At 34.1% G+C, this 20,188-nt stretch overlaps 1 protein-coding gene across 1 annotated transcript; it reads right to left on the minus strand.

Moving 5' to 3' along the window:
• Positions 1-3,626: 3,626 nt before the first annotated feature.
• Positions 3,627-5,683, minus strand: LOC111504241 (piercer of microtubule wall 1 protein). The gene is made up of 2 exons (XM_023158754.2): positions 5,115-5,683; positions 3,627-3,858 (listed from the first exon to the last, which is right to left on the minus strand). The coding sequence occupies exons 1-2, from the start codon at positions 5,288-5,290 to the stop codon at positions 3,726-3,728; spliced, it is 309 nt and encodes a 102-aa protein (XP_023014522.1). The 5' UTR covers positions 5,291-5,683; the 3' UTR covers positions 3,627-3,725.
• Positions 5,684-20,188: the final 14,505 nt, after the last annotated feature.

A 20,188-nucleotide genomic window follows, 5' to 3' on the forward strand; every position in this document is an offset into this window, starting at 1 on the left:
GATTCTTTCTGTTATTTGGTAACTGATTTTGTGTGCTTCATGAGTTGTTAATGAACAGGTGTATTAACTTCGTTAGGTTTGCTTCGATATCACCAATAAGAGGAATACCGTAAATGAATTATCAACAATTTTCCCTTTGATCAATATAAAGTTTGGATGAAACCCACTTCAATTTTTAAATTATTTTTCTCAAAGTATAATTTGTTGTGTAGGCCATGTCATATTTTTTCCAGAAAACATGTTGTAATACTGGTGGATGTACCGAAGAGTTCATTGTGCTATGATGCAGGCAGGTATTACGTCGTGGAAAACCAGCCCCCCCAATTTTACTCTGATATATACTTTAAAAAATTCCTGTCATTGAGATAATTTCCCTGCATCTATAAACAATACTCCATACGGCGGATTTCATCTCCTTCGTGCAAAGTATGTGAAAATTTGTAGCGGGTATCGCGTCGTGGATAACCAGCCCTTCCAATTTTACTCTGATATGTCGGCGTGACGTCCAGTGTACAGTGTTGCGCCATACAATATAAAACATCATTTTTAGGATACCACACACAGGATACCACACCACACATTTGGTCTCTACAATTCACCACCCAATTTGGATTTTGTTCAGCTCAAAACCTCATGTTCTGGGAAGATACAACACCATTCGTGGTAAAGGTAGCCTCATCACTGTATAAGATATACTTTAAAAAATTCCTGTCATTGAGATAATTTCCCTGCATCCATAAACAATACTCCATACGGCGGATTTCATCTCCTTCGTGCAAAGTATGTGAAAATTTGGGTTTGAACGCATACATTTTATGCCTCTTTAAACACCTCCATATTTTACTGCGGCTCATATTGAATTGAAGCGATAAGTTTTTTAAACTAATTCTAGGATCAGCTTGATGAGCCGTCCATATCGTATCATCATCAATATGATGTTTTACAATTTTTCTGTCCTTTGTTACTTGGCCGGTGCTCACGAATAGATTATACATTTTATGTACAGTTCCAGGGTGTACAGCTACCTCTAGCGGGTGTCTTCTATTAAATTCAGCGGCCGCTTCACGATAAGACCTCACCCCTTCACCAACAATTAAAACAATTTCAATTTTTGTTTGGAGTGACAGACGTGCCATGTTGAACTTTGTCAATCTAAATGAGCTGATATCAGTTAAAATGGGAACTTCAGATATATTAAAATATGAACAGAAACTCACGAACAGAAAACAATGGAACACAGGAACAATATCCAACACAAATACAGGAACAATAAACACAATGGGAACAAAAACACGGCAGAAACAACAGGAACAACGGTGATTCAAAAAACAACAATACTATAAAAAATAACAAATGCAATGAAAACTGGTCTGGGGGTTAATACAACAAGATCTTTCAACAATATTGTCAGGTTGACAGTGAATATTAATGAGCAACTGTTTTCCATGGTGATTTCAGAGCACCGCATGATTCAATGAAAGTGATGTAATTCAATCCCTTTAAATGATTTAAGACAACAATTCAGCAAGTAGGTAAAATAATCTAAATTCTACCTGTTCATCGAGTGCGATTTTTTCTTTAAAAATCAACAGTTATTTCGGTGTTGCAATGAGTATGAAGATTAATTTTGTTTCGGATGGTAAAATAATTCCTCAATATTTTGATAAAAGACCCCGCACATTTCTTATGAGACATGGCTTGCCTTGAAATTTGCCGAAATTTTGATATGTTGTAGTTCTTGATGTGCTGATTGAAAATGTCGACAGCCAAAGCTCAGAATTGTACAGTTTTCGAGATGTGAACCTTTGAATATAGATTTTTTCCATTTTTTAAAGTTTTTTCTCATAAATCGAGAGCTCTCACTTCTGGTTGGGATAGAATTTGGATGTTCAGCAACCAGAATTAGTTTTACGAATAATCTTCTTCAGTTATAATAGATGCCGCCATCGATAATTTTTCATACACTGGTTCACACTATCTCGATAATCTGAGAATGTGGTGCTGTGACATTTTCCTCAGATAGGCTCGAAATGGATGATTGCATCTCACAGCATCTGTATCTTTCATACCAGATAGAATGAAGTGGTTCAGGTATTGGAAGCGAACTATTTTGCGCCGTAATATGTTTTACCTAAAAAAGGGGTGTCCCATCCCCAGTGGCGGACAGTGTATATCACTTTGGCCAACCTCATTCAGGTGGTAGGTGCATTTTGAGCATTTCCATCAGGTATGGATACCAAAACAGTTTCTTGTGGTTTCTCATAACTCAATATTATCTCTTAAGTGATATGATCTCCTATTCCAACATAATGTTTTTGGTTCTGTAGATAACTCTCTGTATAAATTGTTTAAACCGAAAAATATAATTTTTCCTTCTCACCAAATAATAACTCATGACTGAGTTTTAGTTCGAATTGGAAAAAAAATGGGGACTTCCCCTCTAATTCTTCATGAATTCCAGTTGTTAGATGAAAAAATGCGTGCTCAGTAGATACATCACTCTGGAAACCAAATTGAAATTGAAAAAAAATATCTTTCATCAATTTTCAATTTCATTATATTTTAAAATACTTTGCTTGTATTGAAATCAATATCGGATGATAATTTTTCAACTGTATATAATCTCCTGCTTATTATAGTGGTTTTGATAATTGAAAAAAATGGTTGGTTGCGTGACAGAATCAATTTTTTCTTGATAACAAAACAATTGTTTTCTTGCCGACATGAAACCATGTCGTTTTGTGTTGGTATTGTCTCGGAAATTTGGTTGTTCGCAATGTTTCTTTTATTTTTTGAATACGTATCAAATGTCTGATGGTTTTTGGAATAGTGATATCATTAACACGAAAAAACTACTTTTCGAGCCCTGAAGACGAATTTAATAAAATTCGAAAAGTCGGCAAGAAAAACAATTTATCCTGTTACCCAACCAATCTTTCTTCAGAAAAATTATTGGATCACTAAACTAATTAACTGGTTTTGATAATCTTATTTTGAATATACCGGTATATTAACCAGTTCTTATTATTAAATTGAATAAGTGTATACGTGGTTTTGCTACTTGTTTTCGAAATATCAGAAAATATAACATCAATACCTTGTGATTTGTTCGTTCTCAAACTATATAATTTTTATGATTTTTCATTCAGTAACTGAGATTTATTCCAGTTTGAAAAACTGATACCTACAATTGCAATATATTCATTGAAATTTCATCGAATACGACATTATTGATTCCGATCTGGCAATTCATTGTTGCGTTTTCATTAAAAATATTCACAGGTGATTTTTTCAAATTTTCTTACGAAATTCATGAAGGTTTCTTTTTATGTTCCTTATTGATTTTCTCAACTTGAAAAAAGTATATTTCTGGGGAGACCAATTTTTGAAAAAGAAATATTCAGTTTGTACTCTTAACATTCGTTATGGAATTGAATCAGATATCATTCAAAAGATTGCTACACATTCTTTTGCATGAAGATTACAAAGCCTAAACCCGTCGTTCACAACAAAGTGAATAAATATCATTCAATTCCTTCTGAAAATTTCTCAATCATGAATGAATCACTAAAAGTTTTCAGTACCTTCCAGTTTCTCTTTTCTATTATCATATAAATAACAAGCAATTTCAGATCAATATATGTATTGAGAACCATTTGGTATAGAATTTTCAGCCCTTTCCCTGCCAATATATTCCAAGCATTCCGAAGGGGTATGAAATAAATTCAGTATGGTGTCGGGTCAAGCCCTGTGTTGAGAGAATAATTCCGGTACATTCCGGTTTTCGCCAGGGCTTTAGAGAATTCCTGATTGTTGGGAAAGAACGATGTGGGAACGCTGTGGATGGTGGGAGCGTGTCTGAAAGAGAAAAATCATGTCATGCAGTTTCCATAAGTTATTGCATTCATACTTTCACAAATGGATTCATATAAAACACCTTTCCCACACCGGTCAAAAATACTGTGTCTCTGCGCGTGTTTTGCTAACAAGTTGGCATCATCAGCAGATGGGAGAGATGAATTTCATTTATTGATCATCGGATGGTAACTTTCGCATCATTTTTCAAAAGCCGCGAAAACATTTTTGGATCAATTTTCTATAACATGTAAGTCTGGTTTGAACAATGATAGTACGATGAAAAATATTCTTTTAGGAAACTACATTCTGCAGGTCACAGATAGACTTCGAGGAATGTGATATATTCAAACTATTTTTCAATTGTTTTCAATGTATTACTCGAAATAATAATACTGCAACGTATCTTGAATCAGGAATGAAAAATACCATCCTACACAGCGAAAAAGTCATTTCATGTTGTTGCAGTTGTTCGTAAAATAATTTTTTGCTGCGAACTGGTTTATTTTGGGCAAAAAACCCAAGACACATTTTTTGTTCAGAATAAAACAGGCTATCGGAAATAAATTTTTAAATGATAAACAAATAATAAGGCAAAAGGTTACATTGGAAATAAATTTTAGGGGTTCCGTTTTCCACCCCTTACAAGCATGGGGTAAACCAAATAAACTTCTGGCTGAGTGTCTTTTTGGTAGCACAAAACGTCAGGGTAATTTCAATATTGTAACTATTTTATTGCTTGTGAAAAAAATTGTTATACAAATTTAATGTACCCCCTTTGAGGGGCTGTATCTTGACAAGGGATGCTCCAATAAAATTTCTTTATATGAAAGCTCCTATCTTTTTTTCGATGAGAAATGACCTCCATAAATGTTTTACACTTATTCGGTTACATCCTGTATAATTGTTGTTCAAATATTACTGTTAATGTATTACTGTTGTATCCTATACTATATAAATATAATCATATGAAAGCTTCAGTGATGTTCCATGTCTATTTTCAAAGGTGGGTAGCCTTTTTCCTTTCTGTATTTTTCTATTTTTGAAAATAAACTATTATTAGTTTATTACTATTGTTATTACTATTAATTTTCATCAAGTAACGGGTCAGAGTATTCATGAATTATAGGAAGACACTGGTTGACGAATATATTCTAGTAACAAACAATATTTGTCCTGTATCTGAAATCTAGCGACATACATTTCAACCAACGAATCGATATGCCATTCGAACCCTGTATCTATGTCTACGTATTTACCTTCCGTAATCGCTGGAAGTGGTCCTGTAAAAGGGATGTTCGGCCGGTTTCCTCTGTATTCCGTATCCGTGAAACCAAGAGGGGTATTCAAATCGCTTCGGAAGTCGGCAAGTTTTGTAAAAGTCCGAGGTTTTCAGTGAGGGAGAGTGGCCGTCTTCCAAGTCCGGGCAATCCATCTCATAAATGATTGAAAGAGATTTTAAAGCTGCTCGAACTCAAAAACGCTTACTATGTCTGTGCACCTCCTACTAACTCTCTATACAATTTCCCAAATTCGACTCTGCTTGACAGACGTCAAAGAGAGAACTCACGGCGGCGCGCCTTATTGATTAAACTTCCTATGGAAACTGTTGGACTTGATGGCTAATTTCGGGTTTTTGACGTAACTCTGCGTTCGCTGGAAGTTTCTTGGGAAATATTAATAAACCTTTATGAGTTTCACTTGTCCGAAGTATTCCCCAGGAGCATGAGAGCTTTCAAATAGACCTATTTGAGAAATGGTGCGTCAGCTGAATTTTCTCGTGTTTCCGAAATATTAAATATATATCGATTTGCCATAGATTCATGTTTCATGACAAGGTGTGTTGTGAAGGAGATTCTAGGAGAAACTATTTCATGACTTGAATGTGAATCTTCTGGTGTAGAATAAATACAAAACAAGTATTACAACAAAACAACGACTAGAAATTTATCACACTCCTTGGTGCTCATTTCATCAACCAAGTTGGCATTTCCAACAGGATACACTTCTTTCCAGTTACTGGTAGACAGTGTGTTGAGATTGACGGTACAAAGTGTTACTCAAATCACTGTGATGAGACCATTTCTTCTCATGGTCTACATAAATGGTTCGTTTCATCTGAATACTTCTTGTCAAATTATCAGTTTCGCCGATGATGATGCCGTCTTGTAGACTTTCCCAACTTCGCAAAATATAAGGAAAATTCAGTGAATATGAGAAGGATTATTTAATTAACCCGGGAAAATTTTACTGTATGGGATACTCACGGATTTTCGAGATTTTTTTGTGATGATACTACGTGATGGTAGGAATTCAGAACACTTCCAATTTTTTGTCGGACTCAGTTAGTTTTCGAGATAAAGCCTGCCAAATTTTGTATGATGTCATATTTTCATTTTTTTCAAGCAATAAACGATTGCAATTCACATATTTTTTATTCAACACATCTTTTTCCATATCATCGCACTTTTTTCTATCCCTTTTCATTCACTTATTGCCAAGTTTTTCGAAATTAGATTGAAATTCCACAAGTCAACCTAACCTAACCCAACCCGACCTAACCTAACTCAGTCTAACCTTACTTTAGAATTTTAAAGAACTATGTATCCTCAACATCTAACCTGACCTTCAAATTCTAAAAGGAACGTATTTTCGAATATTCACTTTTGTAAAAACTATCTTTTCTCAACATCTAACCTGACCTCCGAATTCTAAAAGGAACGTATTTTCGAATAGTGAAACTTAATGCAATTTATAAAAGTGATTTGTGTGCACCTGAAAGATTATGAAATTTCATTCTAATTTCAGGAAACTCGGCAATAAGTGATTGAAAGGGGATGGAAAAAAGTGGGATGATATGGAAAACTTTGTGTTAAATGAAAAAATATGTGAATTGCAATCGTTTATTGCTTTTAAAAGAAGGTCATATGACGTCATACAAAGTTGAACAGGTTATATATCGAAAACTAATTGAGTCCGACAAAAAATAAAAAGTGTTCTGAATTCCTACCATCATGTAGTATCATCCCTGAGAAAATCGCGAAAATCGGTGAGTATCCCATGAAGCATAATTTAGCCATTAACTTCTTGGAAACAAATATGGGATAACTGAACCAGTTGATTGATAAAACAAACCATTGTAAAAGAATACACCAAAATTTCGAAAGTTTCCAATATAATAATTTGCCTGACACCCGTCATTTACGTTTGATGTCAAATTACCCAACTTAGGCTCTCTGGTGACAGGTTTGAACGAAGATATTCATAAAGTGAAATACTTTTGTGTCACGGACTTACACATTAAACAACTTGTCAAAAAGCTAAGGGGATTTATGCCTGAATTAGGATAACCCAAGAGGTTCATGTATGTTCGACAATTCAATATATTAGATACAGTCGCAACTTTTGTAAGGAGTTTCAGGATGGAACGGGTTGATGATAATTTTGTAGAAAGCGTAAATGTAGTTCAAGAATAGATATTCAATATTGAACCTGCCGAAATACGTAATATTTGTAGTAATCTCCTATACCAGGAATCTCAAATAATGTATGGATAAGTAATACAATAGTCGAAATCACTAATCAATCGGTTACGGCAAGAAAAACAGACAAACATTATAAAAATTATTGTTTCATATTCTATTAATGAGAAATCTACACAGTTTTCTCCCAAATATCCCCCAGTTCTTTCTTATGTATTGATTCTCAACATACCACAGTCACGAATATGAAATAAATTGATGAATCTTGGTATTCGATTGTTGAATTCAATCAATTTGGTGGCAGCAGAAACTCAGATCGAATATACTGAAAATTCGTTCCTTCCACACTGATATGCCTATCATTGATTGATGAAAATATCACTTAATGAACCTTTATTCCTGAAGTTCAAAAAATCACCCACTAGCAGCGCTAGTAGTTCGGTAGGGACAAACACTGCCTCGGATAAACATATGGTAAAGTACAATTAAAAAAGAATGTTTTTAACAGAAAAAGATATTCCTGGAGCAAAACTAAAATTTGCAACTGTAAAGGAGAACCATGTTGTAGCATTAAAAAGTTGGCTTGCATGCCGTAATATAAAAGTAACTGGAAAAAAAGTGAATTGATAGGTTAGTATACAGACTCTAGTAAAAGGGTAGCGGTAGATTCAAACTGTAATAAATGAAATTGAAAATAATTATGAATTTCAGATTCATTTACGAGTGAAATATGAATCAAATATAGGTGAAAATGAAATAAATTTAATTAAATATAATGAATGAATATGATTTAATAAACGATCGAGGTTATATCTCATTCAAATCATTCGTAATTAACTATGAAAAATTTACTATTCATTTCATGTTTAGAGCATACATATGAATATTTATTTATTTTTTGCACTGTTGAATCCACTCTCCTCGAAGCATGTATCGATTTCTTACATCTAACCTCATTAATATGAGGTTTTATAAATGGTATAAAAAACACGTTTCCTTCCGGATATCGATTATTCGACGTACAATTCGCAAAAAAGCAATGCTTTGTTGGCATCATACCAGCACAAAATAGTTTTTCATATCAGATTTATATTTTCAAATGATAAATTGGCTCACTCAAAATCTCAGACTTCTTATGAAAGAACGTGATGAAGCCTTTCAAAAATTAAAAAAAAAAATAATCTGATAATGATCGTATGAGGTATAAAGAATTGAGAAATTATACCTTATCAATAGTTAGAAGTGAAAAAAGGACATATCTCAAGTCTGTCTGTTCTGAAAAAATACCACGCAAAACCTAACCTCAAAGGTCATTCAAAAAAACAATATTCATTACCCAATCACCTCTCGAATCCCGATGAAATGAACAACTATTCTGCCCAATTCGTACAAAATGTTTCTAATAATTGTGATGAAAATATTGAATTTTATAGCAATATTTAACTAATCTGGCAAGATAACTTCTCATTTCGATTCGCTACTGAAGAAGCTATTCATGAAATCCTGAATGATATTAAAATTCAAGCTTCAGGGGTTGATAATATTTCAACCAGAATGTTGAAACCTTGTAGCCCGTTTATAGATAAATATATTATATATATCATTAATTGTTGTTTTGAACGTTCATATTTTCTAGACTTGTGGAAAATTGCCATTGGGAAACCCATTCCCAAGAATAATGATCCAGCTAGTTATTCTGATCTCAGAATTATCAGTATACTTCCAACCATGAGTAAAATTTTTGAAAGAGTTATTTATTTACAAATCAATGAATATTTCAATACCAATAATCTGTTATCATCATCGCAATGTGGTTTTAGGCAGGGTTTTAGCACGGCTACAGCTCTTGCTACTGTTACACAAGACATTGTTGAGGGATTTGATAAGGGAATGATTAGCACTCTGGTACTACTAGATTTTTCGAAAGCATTCGATACCATCAATCATGAGCTGACTTGCATGAAACTCAAATATTATGGTTTTGATAGTGCTACCTTATTTCTCATCTGGTCTTATTTACTTGGTCGATCTCAAAAAGTTGTTGTTGATGGTCATCACTCCTTACCTCTTGATATTCTATCAGGAGTACCACAGGGTTCCATTTTGGTTTATCATTTATATTACTGACATTATCTCATCCATCAAGAAATGTAAAATACAGGCGTATGCTGATGACATACAATTATACATGCACTTTAAAATCGATGAGTGTGCTGAGGCACAAAGTCTCTTCAACACTGATCTTGATTTGATCAATGGGCTATCAAGTGAACATGATTTGAAAATTAATCCTAATAAAACAATGATGATGCATTTTGGATCGCAGAAGAATCGTAAATTTGCAGAAAACAATTTCCGTTTAGAACTAGGCCATACTATCTTGACTCCTGTCAATACAGCTAAAAATTTAGGGGTGATACTTGACACTGATCTTAGATTCACTAGTCATGTTGAAAATTTATTGAAAAAAGCTTATATGTCATTGAAACTGTTATACTGTAATCGTTTTATTTCAAGCCAACCTCTAAAAAGATTGCTCTGTGATAGTTTGGTGCCAAGACATTTCAACTACTGTGACTTCATATATGGGCCATAATTATATGATTCAGATAAGAAAAGAACACAAAAAGTGCAAAATTCTTGATGCCGTCCAATTTATGGACTTCGTAAGTATGATTCAATTTCTGAAGCCTTCAAAATCTCCCACTGGCTCAATATGAAAAACCGTATGATTCATCATTTGGGTTGTTTTGTTCATGAATAGATCACCCGTCCCTATTCTCCTCTTTCAATACAAAAACTAATTCTGCGTGAAAATATTCACTCAAGAAACATAAGACATAAAAACAAATTAACTATGCCACAACATCGCACTGCACAGTTTCAGAGATCATTTCTTTTTGGTGCTGTAAAACTCTATAATTCATTGCCCGAGCAATTGGAGAGATTCAATATCAGGAAATTCAAATACAAATATAAAAATTATATCTATGATAGTAATGTCAACTTTTGCTTTTTAGACAACAGATCAATTAAATTAAATCAATTATCAACTATCTTCAGAAGGTAATCACAAATTATTATTTTATTCACGGTTCTCATTTCGTGGTACCATCACTGTTAAGTGCTTTTATTTTTGTATGTTTGCGTGCATTATGGAGTGGTGCTTGTTGGTTGAGTTAGAGTAGCTTTGAGCTGGACTTCGCCAAGGAGTACCAGAATCTCCTGTAACCTATTTTCATTTTCAAATATATCTTTGTATTGTTTATTTTTTGTATTATCAATAAAGCCGATTCATTATTATTATTATTATTAAATTAATATTACGTAAATAACACTGTTCCACACGTGAATAGTTTATGTTTGTCCCTACTACTAGTGCTGCCTCTCGTGACACGTTCGCTGTACTATTCTCAGGAAAAAGGCTCATTAACTTCGAATATAGTGAACCAAAGATTCACTGATTCATTCAGAAATGTAGTTGAATTTTGTATTACCAGTTCAGTGCACTTGAAATAACTAATGGCCGATTCAATTATTTTTATGAGTTGTTCATTTGTGAATATAGGCATGTATATAATATGTTTATTTGTCAATTTTTCACATGCTAATTTACATCGATTATATTATATATAATATACAAATAAACACAAATAAACACCAACACAGAACATCGCGAAAGCAGAGCTTGTATGCGATGAGACTGCCAAAATTTTCGATTAAAGAATATACGTATTTTATGAAATAAACTATAGCAACAAACAAAAAAGAAATATAGAAGAAATAATCTAGACAGTAAATAAAACTTTTGTATGTAGTAGTTAATCAAAATAATAATAAACAAAAAGAACTACGAACCATTGCAAACAACAGGATTTGCCAATACAAAAAAAAAACAACATACCATGTTACTAGGACGTCAGGCTCTTAGTAACAAATTAATTTGATGTCGTTCGTCCAAAACGAATTTTTTAATTAATTTTTTATGTTCAAGTACACTCCGTGTATGCGTAAAATATCCATACATTATAATTTCAACTTGATAAATACATTGGTACTACCGTTAATATCGTATTATCGCTCGTTGGGATTTAAAACCTATGTCGTTCAATATTTTTCCATGAATCATCATGTTTATTTTTAAATATTCGGTCAGTGCTGATCTCTATTCGATTGAAAAAAAAACGTTAGAACTCTTATCAAGTGTATTATTTATTAACATTAACTCTCCTAACCCAAGCACGGAATTTTCATGCTGACGGAATTGATCAATTCGTGTTACATTGGCAAAAGTGCGTATGGCACTCATTTCTATTAAATTGAATGAGTATACACTGAATTGTTACAGTTTGAAATAGACTCAATATTCCAGCAAAAATGATTCATTCTCGTTTATCGGTTATCTCAAATTCGATAGTCGTGTCACGAAGTGTTCTGGCGATGCATTGAATTTATTGGAGCCTCTGGAGACACCCTACATTTTGTTTTATAAAAGAGATGACATTGTTAGATCAAGATCTTCAGATGATGTGGTGCTGCAGGTTTTTCCGGGTTTTCCTGCAGCTGAAAAAGCAAATGCGCCACTGGAATCAGTGAAGTCGCCCCGGAGCGCCAATTGATTTTTATTGTTGTTTTTATTTTATTTTCATCGTTGTTTTATTAATGAAAAATATTCAATTTTGATTAAAAAAAAATCAGCCTCATTGTTTTGGTAAAATTCTGTAGAGTACATCCTCCTTCTTCTCATATCGAAAAAACGTCTTCGGAAGTTCTGTTTTTTCTGCTAATGAATCATGCCCAGGTAATTAGATATCGGTGTCATAAATCTGAGCCCCAATATCACCCCAGGTTATATTGGCGACGTGGTCAGTTCATTTAGGTCACATCGATGTCCGAGAAACCCGCATCTCTGACTATCGGTCTCACTTGCCCCCGATAACCTACAATGGTGTCGGAATTGCCACTGGCGTGCAGAGTTGTCACTGAAAACAATGTGTGATTTCAACTTGAACAAAAGTTTTGTGAATTGAATTGTTTGATCAGAAGTTACTCCAGTCTAAGTTTTCCCCAAAATATTTGAGGTATACGATGATGAAAGCAAAGCATATTAATATTCTTATTAGTCAGTGGGCTAGGCTTGAGAACAGGCAGTAAACAAATGTGAAGAAATGAACTTCAAACGTTCAAGCCTGTCTCGGATATACCTGAACAGCTAATTAACAGAAAAACAGATTTTGAAAACAGATTTTTTAAAACGTGGCTAACACCAAGAACGGCGTTAGATTATATCCGACAGGCATCAGTGCAGGAATATACACAGAAAATTTCCTTATTCAGAGCAATCGGGCAAATCTCGGATATGCAGTTGGTTAGTACCTTGTCCACTAGATGGAGTGACATTTTGTGGTTCGCTGCAACTTAGAAAGAGAAATGGAATACTCTGAAAGAATTTCAATTTTCAATTATGTAATATCATTGCCTTTAGGTCAATGATGACTACTATATCTCACTGACGAGTGGCTAATGAGCCCGAAACCGGTTTGCAAGTGTGCCCGTTCCAAAATTGAAGGTTGACTCTTTCAGTTGTATTGCCAATTGCATATGCAACGCCGTTCGTGGTATTAGCCAGAGGAGTAGTTGTTTTCTAACAGCCATCAGTCCATTCAACCTACTGTGTAGGTATATCCGAGATAGGCTTGAACGTTTAAAATTCATTTCTTTAGACATATCAATATTTTCACTTCTATAGTGGAAATCAAAGGAAATCTTATAAGTTAGTTTTGATATGGATTTTTATCAGGTATCGGCCAATCAATTTTTGTTTCCTAGTAGCATGCGAACAATGTGATTTCTTGCGTTATTCTGAAATTATTGAACAGGTGAAGAGCTTGAAACACTCAAACACGAAAGGCCAGTCCCTTCACGTGAATCGGTTGCTTTGTTACTATAGCATCTTATTAGGTGCTTCCTGTCACAAAGTGTGTGTGGGATATCATCAACATTATCTACTCATTTGAAAGGCCTATATATATCATCATATATGAAATATAACATCGTTCAAATATCCGCCATGGCTTCTCTGGGTAAAGCGCAAAGGAAACGTGCCATTTTTCATTACTCTGGCGCATAAATCAGGATTAATTTGACCGATACTATGGACTATGTTGGTTGTGGAGACCGCCGTAGTTTGTAGCTCTTTTGCATACACTTGCGACTTCAAAAAACTACACAAGAAAGAGTCTAACATGGTCGTATCGTAAGATCTCGATGGCCAGTTCCCGCCACTTCCACCACCGCCCTCAAATCGCTCATACAGAATATCCATTGTAGCGTGAGCTGTGTGGCACGTAGCGCCGTCCTGTTGAAACCAAATATCGTTGGAGTCCAGATCATTCAATTCAGATCAGAAGAAGTTGGTATTCAAAGACGTTCAGTGCTTGCCGTTAGCAGCGATAGCCTGGCATGATTTTCTCAAAGAAATATGGACCAATGATGCCGTCAGCCCAAAATCCACACCAAACAACGACTTTTTCGGGATGCTATTGACGCTATAGGATTTCATGTGGATGGGTATCGTCCCAAATATGACAATTTCCATTATTCAGTACCCATTCATTCATTCATTCGATGAAAATCAGGGTCAGTTGCCAACTGTTTCGGAGCCCATTCAGCAAACACATGTCATTGTCAACGGCCGTTCACCACCAGCTCCTGGGCACTTGCATTCTGTACAAGTGCAGGCCGATGAAAAATTTTCAAAGTTGTGATCTGCAAAAGGCCAAGTTGTGAGCGACACCCTCGGATTCTCCTGCACATAGACAGCGGTGATGTTTTCGGCAGATCCTGCGTTTCGTCGACGTACGAGTGTTTGTCGATTGTTTACTGAACCAATGACTGAAATTAATCCACCACCTTACGAATGGTCCTCTCGGTTGTTTGATTATGACGAACGTACTATAGGCGGAGCGCGCGGTATGTTCCCCAAACAGAACATCCATCAATTCATTATGTATTTTAATCATCAGTGATATTGGTGCTGCTATATCACTGATGATATCAGTAACAAAGAAATCGTTCTATCCCTGAACAATTTCTTTGTTAGTGTACATATATAAATATCGTCATCTTAACTTTGTATAGCTTACTTTTGATGCACTGTTTGGAATAATAATGAATATAACTAGAGTTTTATCTCAACACCAAACTGTTATAACGGTTCAGCAATATTAATTTGTATAGTTTAACAAAGAATTGAAAGTAAAATTGAAAGAATTGAAGTCAGTATGTGACATTTTCACTGAAAAGTTTTTAGAACCCTGCAACGTTTATCAATATACAATAGTTTCAGTGGTTTTTTCAACTGTTCAGTGAAAACCTCACAATGAAGTATTACTAAATAAGCGAGTTTATTTCTTCTCCTTCTCTGATGTAGATTTCATAAATTTTCATATAATTGTTTTTCAATGTTCGTTCAACGTCTTCCACACCTAAACATATTCCATCAACTGGGTTTCGGTTTTGACTGGGAAAATATTTAGACACCTGACGAATTTGACCAAAACGCTTCTTTTATAATTTGCAGACTTTCAGCTATCAACAATTAAAAAGATATCTCTTTTTTGTGCCTTTCAATTAAATATTCTTCATTTGAAATCGGGAAGAAATCGATTAAACAAATAATAGAAGGTATTTTTCAATGTAGAGTATGAAAATATAGTCATATGAGATGAGTTTTTGATGGTCTGATTTTACTTTTTGTTTCACTGATATCCGTAAATAGGAACAGCGATAAATTATATTATAAACTACAGATATTTTCAACCTCATAGATGGGAAATGAGTTGGGAAAAATTCCATCAAAAAATCTGGAATATCGAAATGAAATGAATATTTTGAATTAAATTCTGAAAATTTGCCGCTCCCGCTCAATGATATTTCTCAATTGGCATTTTTATTTGAAGCCAGTGTTGTATAAATGTTTTTTCGATTTGTAGCTGATAATTTCATTTAGTTTTTCAATTTCTTGTCTTTCATCAATTTTTTCTTTGATAATTTTTACTTGTATGCTATTCATGTATATTATTGAATTTTTCAGCAGATCTTACCATTTCTGACAATGAAACTCATCTATTCATCTGTCTATCCAATTCTACAGAGTGAAACGTGGCAAATGCTGCCCGGAAAACAACAACTTCCCTGGCTATTACCATAGTTGACATTGAATTGTGTCCAATAGACATGTGGGAAAATATTCTCACAAAAAATTCTGCTTTTGGTTTGCAGAATGAATTGAAAACATTCATCTTTTTCAATACCCCTATACAGAAGGATGTACTTGCGTCCCTGGATAATGTGAGATTGTGAGAAATCTCATGAATTTCTCTGTTCGATATAACTAATGTCCATCGTGTGATTAGCTGAAGAAGTTGAAGATTCCTGATTGAATTCGAAATATTTATTATATTCTTTGCGAAAGAAAGGTTTATGCTTGATACTTCTTCATCATGCATGGAAATATTCAATTTCAAAAATTAACAAAATACAAAGATGTGTAGATCATGCAAAGAAGTAACTTTCAGACAAAAACTGGCCCTACCGAAACAGCAATCATCATATAAATATTGAATTACATGAAAGAAAAATGCTTTTGAAACAAATACTTCTACATGAACGCTAAATTATACGAAAAAATGGTTTTTATTTCGTTGGTATGCCAAACATTCATAATGAAATCGAATCAGATGTCATTCACAGGATTCCCACATAATAAAATCAATGAAAAAAATTAAGATTTCACTTACATGGAACACTGTCATCAAAAATTAATCTCTCCTAAAAGTATACCCTCTCGATTTAAATTTATCTCTCTGCGCTACTTTAATTTTTGGATTATGGAAGTTTATATTTACGAAATAATGAGAATTTGATGAAGAAGTCCTCGAGCTGAATTCATGACTCTTGATATTCAATCCAATTCTTTTGTTACGCCTCTGGAAACATCACTGGACTGGATGAACGCCAGAAAGATAAAGAATCGAAGTCCTTGGCAGTAAAACCACGGCGATTCAGGTAACGGTTACTGGCACTAAAGTGTCTCATCTGCAATTCGGGCTGATAAATCACTGAGCTATAAATTTTCTTTCCTTTCTATCTCCCGGTAATGAACCACTTCACACAAGACTTTCCGTGCGCGGCTCGATGTGAACCGGAAGGTCTAATAAACCAAAAATTACGGTGTCTCGGGAAAAGTCGAACTAGTGGTGGACTCAACTTTCAAGGATTCCAGGAATGTGAAGCTTTGAGGGTGAAAAAAGAAGGGCTTTACAGAAATACATGAACTGATTTCTTGTTTTTCCAAGAAACAATGTCAAAATTTCACCTGAAAATATGTATACAATAAACTCATTTAGACTTAGAGTTTACTGTATAAGTTTGAAAACGTCCATATAGGATGAAACAGCAGTAACATTAGTTACAAATGAAAGTGGTTAAAAACATAGAAAGTTTCATTTTTTCATTTCTATTTTCTTCTATAAATATATATATATATATATATATATATATATATATATATATATATATATATATATATATATATAAATGAATAGATACGTACTCTTTGATCATTCCCATATTGATTTCAATTTGAAAGCCAGCTGTTTCAGCCTATTGGGCATCTTCAGTATCGGGCAGGCGGTCTTTGATTGAAGACAAAATGAGAAAAAATCATGAAAGTGCTTGATAAAAATAGCTGCGTAGTCGCAAGCGAAACATAAGTGGAACCACCTATTGGTGTGACACCAATAGGTGGTGAAATTATTCTTCGAGTTTGTTCCGTGTGGTGTATTATCATCCCCGATGAGAATGAAAAACCTGCGATTGACATTTCAAACCTTTACGGGAAGATAAGGTCATATCGAGAAGAAAAGGACCTGAGGTACCAAAACATTCAGGTAATCAAGATCGGTATATATGTAATAACATCATTGTACCAGCACAGTAAGAAGGTATTTGCAACTTCTGAAGTGACGAAAATGTCGATATTATTAGGAGAATGTCACAACGCTACTGTCAAATAGTATTCATGGCCTGCTTACCAAATACCGAATGGAAATACCATTCTGAAGGGACATTTTCACAAATAAATGTTCATAAGTCCGAAACTTGACTAGTTAGGTATAGGTATGATATACATAGAAAGAGAGCAAATTTCAGCAGCTTTCCGAATTTTCAATAATATACAGGGTGTTCTATTTAAAATAATCAAATTTCAGCAACTTTTTCAAGCAAACGAAAAAACTGTATTTTTTCACCACCCTGTATTGAAGTAACGGAGACTAGGCTGACTTGCGGGAAGTGTCCAAGTATCACCTAACTCCAAACCAAATTTCGATATCATAGTACTTCTTAACTAAAAGATATCGGCATTTTTAGAAGTCATGATTTTCGAAGAAAAAAATTGAAATTAATTTTTATTTCGAAAACGGTAACAGATAGGTATAGGAAAATATCAAGAAAAGTTGTCGGGCAATTGTTGGAGATTCCAAAAATGATATTATATACAGAGTTTTACATTTGAAAAATCAAAGTTGCTACTGCTTTCTAATAGAAGCGACAACACCGCATTGTCGAAAATATTTTAGTTGGCTAGAGAATGTCCGAATATGCCCTCCATCAAATTTTCAAAGTGATCCGTTGTCTGGTTCACCAGAAACATCTAATGTGCCATCCACCGTGAATCAGCCTGTATACTGTTGGATTTATGTATGCCTTTTTGTGCTCATTGTACCTTTGGATCAGTTTTTTCTTGGTTTGGCCGATATAGAATTTGTTGCAGTCCGAGCATTGTATACTGTATATCCCGTTTTGGTCTTTGTCTTCTTCTTTTTCATAGTTGTTTATTTTTTGTGTTATCTTCGTGTTCGGCTTGTATGTGATGTTGATGTTCAGTGGTTTGAAGATGTTTGTTAGTTTTTTGGTTTGGTGTTCTACGTACGTAAATGATGTCCATCGTTGTGTTGTTTTGTCTGTTGGGGTAGCTCGATCCTTGTTCTGTATTTTTTGTTTGATTCTGTTTTCTAGTTTATCTATTGAATTTTGGGTGTATCCTTTTTCGTTCGCTATTTGGTATATGATTTTCCGTTCTTTGTTTCGGGCTTCATTGCTGAGTGGTATCCTTAACATTCTATATATGAATGCGTTATAGGCAGCCATTTTGTGTGATGGTGGATGGTTTGAACTTGCGGGTATGGTGGAGCTTGTTTGTGTAGGTTTCCTGTATATTGCCATTTGAAATTGTGTTTTGTTGTGGTTATATCCTATGGTTATGTCCAGGTAGTTAAGTTTTGAGTTGTGTTCTTTCTCAATGATGAAACATAGTTTTTGATTTATTTCGTTAATTTCTTTCGTTATTTGTTCTATTCTTATTCCATTGTTTTGTGATATGTACAGTCCATCGTCAACGTATCTGAACCATTCTCCTTTTTCATCATGTGTTTTTATTATTGTTAAGATTTTCTCATCTATGGTTTGCAGGTATATTTCGAATAAAATGCTAGATAGTGGGGATCCCATCGCTAGTCCATCTGTTTGTTTATAAATTTTCCTTTCAGATTCGAAATAATTTTGATTGAGTATTGTATTTAGACTGTGTTCCATTTGGTTAATGTAGGTTTTGTCTATGTTTTGGTGTTTTAGATTCTCAGATATGATGTTTATACTTTCGTTGACTGGTATGTTGGAGTACATGTTTTTTATGTCGAACGAGTACAGTTTAGTGTTCGGACTGACATTTGTCGTAGAGATTCTGTCTGTGAGTTCCATTGAATTTTTGATGCTGTGGTCGTTGTTCCTGTAGATTTTGTTTTTCAGTTCGTCGGCTATGATTTTAGAAATTTTGTATGAAGGTGCTCTGGTGAAATTGAAAACCGGTCTTATAGGTTCATTTTCCATATGTCTTTATCTGTGCGTTGAGTTTTGGTGCTTTTGGGTTGTTGACTGTGTATCTGTTCAATGCTTTATTGTTAAAGATCTGTTTGTTGGATTTCATTAGGCTATTAATTTGTCTTTCATATTTTGTGGTTGGATCGTGATTCATCGTGCTGAAATCGTTTTCCGTTATATATTTGTTCACTTTCATACTCAATTCCTGATTTTCAATAATAACTGTGGCGTCCCTTTTGTCGGCTTTAACTGCTGTGAGGTTGTTGGAGATCAACTTCTTTTTTATTGATTTGATGGCTTTCGTGATTGCTGGTTTCTCCGGAGTTTTTTTTGGTTTTGTGATTATTTGTTTCAGCGTGTTGATTGCTTCTGATCTAATTTCGTCTATTTTTGATGCTTCTACTTGGTTCGAAGCCATCTCTGTGTCTACAATTAGGTTCTCAATGGTTTGTGGCGTGATTTTCAGACAGAATCTCCACGACAAATGTCAGTCCGAACACTAAACTGTACTCGTTCGAAAATCATATACCAAATAGCGAACGAAAACGGATACACCCAAAATTCAATAGATAAACCAGAAAACAGAATCAAACAAAAAATACAGAAGAAGGATCAAGCTACCCCAACAGACAAAACAACACAACGATGGACAACATTTACGGACGTAGGACACCAAACCAAAAAACTAACAAACATCTTCAAACAACTGAACTTCACATGACAGTACTATCAACTGTCGAAAGCGCTCGCAGATAATTAATAGAAGATATAAAGCTTCAAATCCTTTTTGTAGAATTTAATATTGAAATATATATATTTATATATATATATATATATATATATATATATATATATATATATATATATATATATATATATATATATATATATATATATATATATATATA

This window comes from Leptinotarsa decemlineata, unplaced genomic scaffold, assembly GCF_025532065.1.
Source record: "Leptinotarsa decemlineata unplaced genomic scaffold, Ldec_3_MD MMD2_tig00002974_RagTag_RagTag, whole genome shotgun sequence".
Taxonomy (NCBI): domain Eukaryota; kingdom Metazoa; phylum Arthropoda; class Insecta; order Coleoptera; family Chrysomelidae; genus Leptinotarsa; species Leptinotarsa decemlineata.

Coding starts and splice junctions, on each gene's coding strand:
- LOC111504241 (XM_023158754.2), bottom strand. CDS start 5,290: ATGGATTGCCCGGACTTGGAAGACGGCCACTCTCCCTCACTGAAAACC. Junction 3,859..5,114: donor ACTTCCAGCGATTACGGAAG/GTAAATACGTAG, acceptor TTTCTCTTTCAG/ACACGCTCCCACCATCCACA.